General features: G+C 34.1%; 1 protein-coding gene and 1 pseudogene across 1 annotated transcript; one reads left to right on the top strand and one right to left on the bottom strand.

Annotated features, from left to right (window-relative positions):
- Positions 1-765: 765 nt before the first annotated feature.
- On the top strand, positions 766-2,041 carry LOC121765035 (probable protein phosphatase 2C 33). The gene is made up of 4 exons (XM_042161076.1): positions 766-849; positions 1,133-1,300; positions 1,483-1,719; positions 1,796-2,041. Exons 1-4 carry the CDS (start codon positions 790-792, stop codon positions 1,988-1,990), a joined length of 660 nt encoding a protein of 219 aa, XP_042017010.1. The 5' UTR covers positions 766-789; the 3' UTR covers positions 1,991-2,041.
- A 2,709-nt stretch (positions 2,042-4,750) lies between these two features.
- On the bottom strand, positions 4,751-10,600 carry LOC121764613 (annotated as a pseudogene).
- Between the last annotated feature and the right edge of the window lie 30 nt (positions 10,601-10,630).

The raw sequence follows: 10,630 nt of genomic DNA, 5'->3' as shown, positions 1-10,630 counted from the left end.
CGTGGTGTCTCGACCTAGCAATTCGTGGTGTCTCGACCTAGCAATTGCTTAGATCGAATTTTGCAAGCGCATAACTCATAAGTACTCCCAACCTTCAGATAGTGTTATTGGATTGTGGGTTTCATTTCCTAAAATGAAAAGTTTCTATTTTTAGGTAACGGACCAAAAAATGAAAGAATTTCTATTTTTTAGAAACGGAAGGAGTACCTATTTTCTTAGAACAAAGGAAGTATATCCAATTTTGTTTTGGATAGTATATGAATTAATTAGCAACACTAAAGCTATAGAAATTAAATTTATATATATCAATATGAATAATAAAATAAGTTAGTTGAAGTCTTAAATATGTCTGAATTTTTCTACTCCATACATTAAATTTATACTTATGCACACACATTTCTCTATTAAAAATGGAAGTATCTTGCCTATACTACGTGATTGTATTGATGCGAGAAGAACTATGAATATGAATTACGAGCTCAAATTTGATTAATTCTAAAAAATAATTGTAAAACCACATAAAAATAATTTATAGTGGGAAGTGAAATATATAATCCCAAATAATTAGTTAATAGTGCAGCTACTTTTAGGGGATAGTTGAATATGGATAGGAAATATAGTTTGGATCATAATCCCGTTACCACTTTAACAAATCCAAAATTAGGTCGAGAAGCTGAGATTCAAAAATTTAAATAGGCGATTTATTAGTATATATATTGAGAGATGAGAGCATAAGGAGGAGTACCTATTTGTATTTGTATTGAATCTCATCACTCTGATTCATCAACCATGGGATGCTGCTTTTCCTCCCAAAGTCTGTCCATGCATAATCCCCGGATTTTTACGCAGGTTATTAGCAAACACACGTCTTCTCAATCTCATTACATCATTCTATTCTATTGTCATTCTATTCTATTGTATTGTACTGTACTCCTCATAGTTGAAGCGAAACGAGTTTAAGAAATGAATATTTAGTGTTTTAAGAGAGTAAAATAAGAGTGAAAAAAGTATTACCATATATAGAAATGAGTCAAGAACTTCCCAACATGAAAAATGACAGCAATTTATATTGTATTGAAATTGCATCGTGTTGTATTGTATTGTATAGTTATAATGAATTGCAGCATTGCAGTTCGGGCATGGGAGGATAGAGTCGAGCTTCTGTATGGCGCAATACGGCCCTGGCCCTATGCCTTACCTTAGTAAGGTTGTCCAAAATGTTGTCGATGCGACGAGCAAAGACACCAATTTTGATTGCTACTGCAGTACGACTACTACAGCAATCACCCTCTGTAAACAGGTTCACACATTTGTTCATTACTTAATAATAGTACAATTCCATCGTCAATGATAGAAATCCATTGGTTCCAGTTCTCTTTATACATTGTATTATGTTTTTTAGTTTCAATTTCCAAAAGTCTAACACCACTACACAACATATAATGGCTTGGCTTGAGATTATTTAGTAGTATTATTCTATAGGGGGGAGATCTTACAATTGCACAAATTGGGAACTCGGGAGCTGTGGTAGGGATGAGAGACAAGAATAATGCATTAATTGCAGTGCGCTTGACTGCCAATCTCAAGCCTATCCAAAATTGTCGTACATTAGCTAAGCCACACAATCGCAAGGACGCTCGCGACATCATACTCGGACCTATTATCTACCACAGGCGCATCACTGATCAAGACGACTTTGTAGTGTTAGCAACGGGCGAGGTAACTACCTAGCTAACATCTCTACCTACTATTTTTCTATAAATTATCTACTACAGTAGTTCATTTTGAATCTTAGGTATGGGAGGTGCTCTCGATCGAGCAAGTGGTAGCTATCGTGGCCACGGGGCCTAGAGGCTCGGCAGCTAAAGCAGTAGTGGATGCAGCAGTTGCAGTATGGTCGAATGAGCATCCAAATGCCGAGGTTGATGATTGTGCAGTGGCTTGTCTCTTTCTCAGACCAACCACCAATTCAACACCACACTCAATCTAGGAAAAGACATTTGCTAAATCAATAGGAGTAGCTAGTTTCATTCCCAAGTCTTCAAACTACTAAATGTGTGGGATGCTATTCAAGCTTCCTAGCTCATAAGTAAGAGATATGTAGTGTTAGTAGAATGTAAGGTTCATATTATTAGTAGTGTTTAATGGCATAAGTGGTAAATTAAATGATGTGTATGGTTATTGTTTTGTTGAAAACTTATCATAAATAGCTGTGATCTATTTTTTGTGGACGTCCAAAAATGAAAATTGTGATCTATGTTTTGTGGACGATGGGAGTATTTTTTTTTTGGCAAATAATAACTAATAAATTTACAAATATATGAATGAATATTGCTAAAAAATCTTGTTATTATTGCTTACCATCACAATTATGTGTCAATAGTTTAGAAGTTTCAATTATGTATAAATAGTTTATAAGTTATTTAGATGAGATTCATTCATTACTAAAGAGCTATGGATGGATGTTGCACAACAAGTGCAAGTCTTTATTAAGAAAGCAAGTTAAACCTCAATGCATTAACATAAAGTAAAACACAGAACAACAAATTATTATAATAAAATGAAAAATATAATCTAATAATCTGGTAAATCAGAACCGGATCTTCCAATATTGTGGGACGAATATGTAATTTAAATAAATATGTAGGTATAATTAAAAATGTATATAAAGTATATAAATATGGAATATTTTTTTGGGTTTGAATTTGGAGTAAATAATTGGAGTAAAACTACTTTTTGGCGTGACTCATACTAAAAAATGGGTTTGAGTTTGGTGTAAATGGTTGGAGATGGCCTTATTGATAAATAATTGAAGAGGTGCGTGTGGTGAGTAGTTCAAGAAAAATAAATAAAACAAAATCGTCATTAATTAAGGCTAAGTACAAATTGCAAAATTTAGCTAAACTTTATTTGGTAAGTTACATTGGTATTTTTTTTGTAATGTTGTTTCATAATTTTGTGCGTGAAATTACAATGCATAGAAGCATGGAATTGTCTTCGAATTTGGACTACTAAACGTGAACAAATAAAAAATTAAAATAAAAAATGACACAGACACAAATATAACAAGTTGCAATAGACAAATATATGGACCACGTCATCCTTGAGTGCAACATGTGGAGAAAAAATTTCATATACCACATGGCAATCTTATTTGGTGTGCCTCACTAATGATATCTTGCCAAATGAAAATGTATAGCATATATAGCCAAATGATTATAATGGCATAATATGATATTTTAAGAAAATTTTTATGTTTCCATATATAATATACACAACCATATATACACAATACGCTTAAATTATTAATCATTCATTTCAATGAAAAAAGACATTAACTGTCAATTGAGATTTGATAATCACACTCTTTTTATATTATGTTTTTTTTCTTTTTTTACTTGAGTACATATTTATTCATATTTTATTCTTCATCGCCTAATTTTCTAGAATCGTATGTATCAAAATTTGGTCTTTTTTTTGTTCAAGTAAATATATTCTTCACTATATTTATAATTTATTAAATATATCTTCATACTATATGTTTAACTTTTATCTTCATTATTTTACAATTATTTTTTACAGTTAAGTAACTACTATAAATTAAAGACGACATATTTATGCCTACTAAAGTTTTACTATCTTCTTAGATTTATAGTTGGTGTTTCTTTATTAAGATAACCTTATTTTAATTGCATAAAATAAGATTGTAATCCTTAATTTGAATACCCTAATAAATAGTAGTAGAATTTAAACTTTTTAAATTCATAATAAATTTTATTCATATATTATTTATTGTATAAAATCCATCAAGATCGTTTTATTATTATTAACTATTTTAATCAATATTTTAACTTAACATATAATCTTTATATAGTTTATAGTAATTCATATATTAAATTTATTGTGTGCAATGTTAACATATTTTAATTTATGAATACATCAATAAAAAGATAAATATCCCCATAAAATAAATAAATATAATTTATATTTTATAAAGATATCAATATAAAAAAAATCAGTCTCGATTAATAAATTGTTGGTGCAATATGATAATCATTTTCGTGTTCACGTTAAAAGAAATTGTATACTATGGAATAGGGATGGTTTCCATTATATTACAGGAGAATGTCTTTTTCCAAATATTTATGCCTCCATAAAAATGAATAAATATGACACTCAAGTGAAAAAAAAGCATAATACAAAAAAGAGTTTGCTTACTAAATCTCAATAGCAGTTAACGACTTTTTTAATTAAAATGAATGATTAATAATTTAAGCTTATTGTGTGTGTATATATGGGAATATAAAAATTTCCTAAACGCATCATATTATGTCATTATGATCATTTAGCCATGTATGCTATATATTTCTATTTGGCAAGATATCATTAGTGAGGCACACCAAATAAGATTGCCATGTGGTATACATAGACTGAGAATTTTTTCTCGCAACATGTGCTACCCCCATTCAAAATTTCCACATTAATATTAATGTTCAATTATACTCCCTCCGGCCTAAAAAAAGTAGTAGTATAAAATAAGAACATTTGGGATGACATGGAAATTAATGCATAATTAACAAAGTAAGAGAGATGTGAAAAAAGGATAGTTAAAATAGTGTTAGTGGATAATGAGACCCATATTATTATTAGTGTTTAATGGTAGATCTTAGTAGTATAAATTGTATATACTATATAAGGTTGGGTGAACTTTCTATAAATGGAACAAATGAAAGAAACTGAAGTCATTCACTTGACATTGCTTGGGTAATTTCTATACCATCAAAATGAAATAAGTCTCACATTTCAATCAAATCTTTTAAAAGCAGCAATCTCTTGAGGATTAACGTAAAAGAAACTATTCTCACATTTCCACCATTCTTAGACACTACATTTCACCTTGCAACATGGAGATCCGATCCATGGCCAAGCCATTCACTATACGAAACGACCATATGCTTCTCGTTCGAGTGCTCACACGATCAGGCTGAGAACAACGGCTACTAACATAAGGGTAGAAACAATGTCAGCTCTCAAATTGGTGGAATCGAAAGATATGTCGTGGGCGACAACATCATAAGCATTCCCGGTCGCATTGTCCCTCACTTTGATGCTCGATGAACCTGAAATCAGATAATAAGCCGAGCTACGTGTGAGCTACTTGAATTTTGATCCAGAAAAAGGACTGTTAGATATTCAACCGTGCAACAAGCAAGCCAAACTCGAGCCTATAGGTATTTTTGAACTTTAACTATATATTAAACGAGCCAAGCTCGATCTAGTGGATGCATGAGGTGAATGGTTTCCGGTTGATGCAAACTCGAGCCTACTACTGCTCGGCTCGGCTCGACTCATTTACAACCCTGATGCGGATAAATAGAGGAAATGAGAAAAGAAAAAGTGACAGCCATACTCACAGTTATATTGCACCCATCCTATCGTCTGATTTTCAAGATCGTACACGACAAGCTTGTCGGATAAGGCAATATCTACAAGTCATAGATGATCAAACATTTAACATCCTTCAACTTAGGCAATTAGTAAAAAAACATCAATCTTTTCAAGGTATATATATGAATATTGTACAGTAATAATAGTATGAAAGTATAGTCTAGGTATACACAGCATAGACGAAGGTCGTTTTAGAAAAGGCGATGCACTTGTGAATATCCGTCTGACAGGTCAAAATAGGATTATGACCTGTTTGGCAGATCTCTGCCTGTTGGACCGTCTTACACAAGACTCGCCCGAAAAGTTGTAAACTAGATTATTAAAGCCATTGCCACTCACGCCACTCACTTTACAGAACCTATATGTGGAATTCTACACACCCCTCCAGACTAGTGTAACTCGTCGTCGATGAAAATGAGAAATCGAGTTCCATAAATCAAATTCGTGTTAATATCTGAGTATATTATTACGTGTTAATATCTGCATGATGTCGAGTAGCTAAGTGAAGGGGGTATGCGCCTCCTAACAGAGTCAATTCCTGCCCATCCAATGCGTCCATTCCACTGACCTGCCACCCAATGCAATATTCTGTATCCTGTGAATTCAACTATGTGGCATAAGAGGGCCAGTTAAGACGGATAAACGATGCATTAAGATTTATGAGCTAAGAAATTTAGGATATTTTCATATCCGGATTAAAGTGAAATTGCCTCTGGAACCATATGTACTAATTAACAGTGAAGTGTACAACCGAGTTTACTTACACGAACTTCAAACAGATAGTTGTGGGGGCAAACTGGCAGTGGAAGTGAGTTTTCAAATTGAAAAGTTATAGTAACTGGGAATCCTTCATCAACACTGCAGCATACATGAAAGAAACAGTTATTTTGTCTAATAATACTATATGAATTTGTTAACGGAAGAAAGTAACACCTGAACCTTATATGAAAGCAAGAGAATTGACTCATTGTAAATCTTTGTGTTGACCCCTATTTTCACATTTTCAAGTCATGTTGATATAAAAAAAACCCATCATAAATGCAGTTCATACATTTTAAAGCCTAGAACTTAAATCCATGTGATACACAGGTTAGCAAAGATTGAGATTCTATTGACATTAGAAACACATTTTAATAAAAGTAATTACTACTATAATATTAAGAATCATCTGTAAGGGTGTATGTGTTACCACGTGTGCTATACATATTGCATATGCAAGAAAACGTGCAGAGAAAGATTACTTGGTTACTCACTACACTTACTTGCCGGAGAACCAGAAACATTTGAATTCATCCTCAACCATATGCATTTGCATGTCTGGTTGCAATTCCATCATCTATAGGCATGGACAGATTGAAAGATACTTAGAAATACATGGTTGAGAAAGAGCGTATCTATTGTCATTATCATATAAGTCTATATTCTTACAAATTTTGATAATACATGCTTGCATATTTCAATTTCTAAAGGATAGTTTGATATAGGAAGTGGACCATATATAAAGAATTCGTAATAAAGGCCAAGGAACAAATCTAGACCATTTTTGCTCAGAATGAAACGGATACCTTATTGATAAGCTGCTCATACATGTCGGACGGAAGATAGGCCAGGGTCGTACCACTATCAATTATGGCCATCCTAGGGGTCCCTACAAATGAGCTTGCTGGGAGGTTTAGAAATTTATCACCCACCTGAACTCCTTTTAGAATAACATTATAATGAGGCCTAAGATAAGATTAAAAGTTCAATCAGATAATATCCAAAAAAATAAAAAATAATGGATTTTATTACTTGCGAGGTGCTACTATTTAACATTTACCCACATAACATTTGGCACATTTGTTACCTTAGGTATTTAAAGGTTAAACATTTAGTATGAATTGTGTAATTACCACTAACAAAAGACCTAAATGTTTAACCATGCATAATGGACCAATTTGGTACCTTTGGTAGCTAAACTTGGCTCTAAATTTAGAGTCTAAATTATGTGACGATATCTAATGTCGAACATGAGCTCGTGATATAAGCACTGTATCTAGCTGAGATTTAACCTTCAAAGAAGTGTCATATTTTAATTTGATTTCTACAGTCTGACATTAAATGTACATGGGTAATAGTTTATGGCTACGAAACCATTATCCCCGCACATTAACAGATTATTTGAGGTATCTGACATCTACTTAAATCTTAAGCCCGTGTGTGATTGCCAGTGTTTTCAACTGGTCGTCTTAGGCACACCTTCCAGGAAGTATTCCCTGTCAATAGCATGTTCTTGACGCCTAGGATAAAAGATAAGCTGACTCTTACAGTGGCACTTAAATTTTGTTTGAAAACAACATAAGGAATTGACATAGTTTTTTAGCCAAAAATAAATCAGGAATAGGAAATCATAAGAGCTTGGATATTCTTTCCATGGTGACATTAAAAATTTCCATAGTCAAATCAGAGTTAACTACTCCCTCCATCCCACCTTAGTTGGGGCATTTCTTTTCGGCTCGGAGATTGAATAACGATTGTAAAGGTTAAGTGGAGAGATTATAAAGTAGGAAAGAGAATAAAATGAGAGAGAGAAAGAAGAGTAAAGTATGAGAGAGAGAGAGAGAGAGAGAAATTTTTGCCAAAACGACTCAACTACTGTGGGACGGAGCGAGTATTATTTTCCTGAAACTTCCTTCCTCTCCCAATCTCATTTTCCTTCTTTTTTAACTCTCACATAAAACTGCTCTGAAAACTTAGTCTCGGTAAATAACCAATTTAAAGAATAGATTCTGGATATAGCAATAAAAATGCAAAGAATAATACGATGTCATGTCACAACAATAGAAATACAAAAGAAGGTATGAATTCACTTACTGATTTGGAACTAGTGGCACTCTACCTACTGTAGGCTGCACGACCTCTCCCACAGCATAAATGCCACCTCCCTTCTTACCGTCCAAGCAATGTGAAAAGATCATTTTCACCTTTCCAGCCAAAGAAAGCTGTGAAAGAATGGATGTATCATGTATTTGCTTGTCCAAGACCTACAATCCCATCAACAGCCTGAGAAGATGAACCTAACTCTCCAGATTGTTTAGCTGAACACCTAACTTAGATAAAAAAGAGGAACAAGTTAAAATGCGCATAATTATGTTCTTCATGGAACTGGAGATATGACAGTCTAAAGCAATAAAAGGCACACAATATCCTGTTCCACTTGGAACTCAATGTAATTTAGCAGCTAAAAAATCTCAACCACTGAATCATTTAATAAATCTTATGCCAAGAATATCCATAGAGACACAACTTAATCAAAATCACAAATGCTACGAAAAATAGGTGAATAAAGAGCATGCAACATGGCTTAATGCAATTTTCAGCAAATGTAAGATGTCTTCATCCTACAACTGGAGATCATTGTCTAAGATAAGTAGTAGTACTAAGTATATTTTTGCCAATTTTGAGCATTTAGCCCCTAACCTGAAATATATGATTTATGCATGCAAATGAGTAAGTGCTTGCACATTTGTAAAGAAATGATATTCACCCAAATGCAACAGTTCCGTTCATTGCTGAGGTTTGACCATTCCCAGTTACTTGGTTAAGTCTGAAGGTATCTCTGACAAAGTAACCCTCAGTTTTGCTCCCATCTCCATAAGTAATGGCAAAATTACAGTTCATTCCAACCTTGCAATTCGGATTTGGACTACTAAACAATGTACCGCAAAACTCCTGATCGCAAGTGACCAGCTGCCCAGTGGTGGAGGCCTTCACATCATATTGCATCAATTTAATCTGGTGAATTAAATGAGAACGCGTCTTAGTTGCACTCATTTTAACTTCGAGAAGACACGTGCCGGAGATAGAGGGCTATCCAAGGGTGAGCAAAGTAACTAACAATAAATAATATCCATAATCCACAGATGTGAGCTGAAAACATATTCCTCGCTATAAAAGCATCAAAAAGGAACAGAAAATGGAAAAGAAACACACATGAAGATCAGTTTTTCTGGGACACTTTTCACAGTGAAGGCGATTCACCCTTAAAATATCACTTCCTGTATCAACCTGGAGATGATAGTCGACTGGAGGAGTACCAATTGTAAGTTTGGTGTAATAGAGCCTGCATGAATATATTCATTAACCAATTTGGCTCATGCCTACAACCTACGAAGCACAAAAACAATAACCTCCATTAGCAGTACAATAAACTCCACTACTCATCATTACCACTTATAGGCCTATGGTTCACACACAATAATAGATAAAAAGGATAAAGTAACTCCCTCTCTCTCTCCCCACTACTGATCATTACCACTTATAAGCCTTGGGTGCACACAATCATAGATAAACTGAATCAAACCTAGGTAACTCTCTCTCTAGTATTTAGCCAGTCAAAATCAGATAACATTCCAACCAATTAAGCCACAATTATCGACTTTCTCATCTAGCTCATCTGAATGCTAGCAGCAACACATCCCAACAAAGGAACAAAAGCACAAAAACATCAATCAACAAAAACCAACATCACAATCAACACAAATACATTGACAGCGACGACAGGCTCAAGCGTACGCCGTGTTCGTGGGGGATCCATCAACACCTGTAAGAGCCCTGCCATGACGCTTAGAATCATGAGCCTTCAGCTATCCGATTGGTGCCTCTCCCCTATCACGCCCACCATACTTGTGGTGAACTGCAAACACCACATTCCCCTTCACCGCCTCAATCAACAACAACAAAATCAAAAAAACACCCCCAAAAAATGCCTCCCCCCATAATCCATCGCCGCCTCACCAAGTAAAATTTAAAATCAAATTCTAAAGAAAACCCAATTCATGCGATCAAATGTAGATTTTCGGAAGAGTGAGATATTTGTTGCAAAGAATCTCATTTGTGGGCAGCAGAAGAAATGTGGGGTGGCGAAGGAAAGCAAGATTGTATACCTTAGAGTGTTAGACACAAATTCAGCTCTATCAGCGGAAGAAAGTGATTTGGGCTAAATTTAGCTAAAAATGAAAGCTTGAAATCTAAGAAAAAAGTATGAATCTTGCGCCAATTTTATTCGACAGAATAACTGACACTTCAAATTTGGACGGCGTTATTGACGTCGTTTAGGACACGCTTTTTATCGTTAGTTTCTACCTTTATCTATTTTCTTTTTTATTTAAATATATTGTGAGGAGGAATTTGGATCCTACAT

This window comes from Salvia splendens, chromosome 14, assembly GCF_004379255.2.
Source record: "Salvia splendens isolate huo1 chromosome 14, SspV2, whole genome shotgun sequence".
In the NCBI taxonomy this organism is placed as follows: Eukaryota; Viridiplantae; Streptophyta; class Magnoliopsida; order Lamiales; family Lamiaceae; genus Salvia; species Salvia splendens.
Note: the sequence above shows the minus strand (reverse complement) of the source record. Positions and strands in the feature narration are given on the sequence as shown.

Coding starts and splice junctions, on each gene's coding strand:
- LOC121765035 (XM_042161076.1), top strand. CDS start 790: ATGGGATGCTGCTTTTCCTCCCAAAGTCTGTCCATGCATAATCCCCGG. Junction 850..1,132: donor ATCCCCGGATTTTTACGCAG/GTTATTAGCAAA, acceptor GCAGCATTGCAG/TTCGGGCATGGGAGGATAGA. Junction 1,301..1,482: donor CAATCACCCTCTGTAAACAG/GTTCACACATTT, acceptor ATTATTCTATAG/GGGGGAGATCTTACAATTGC.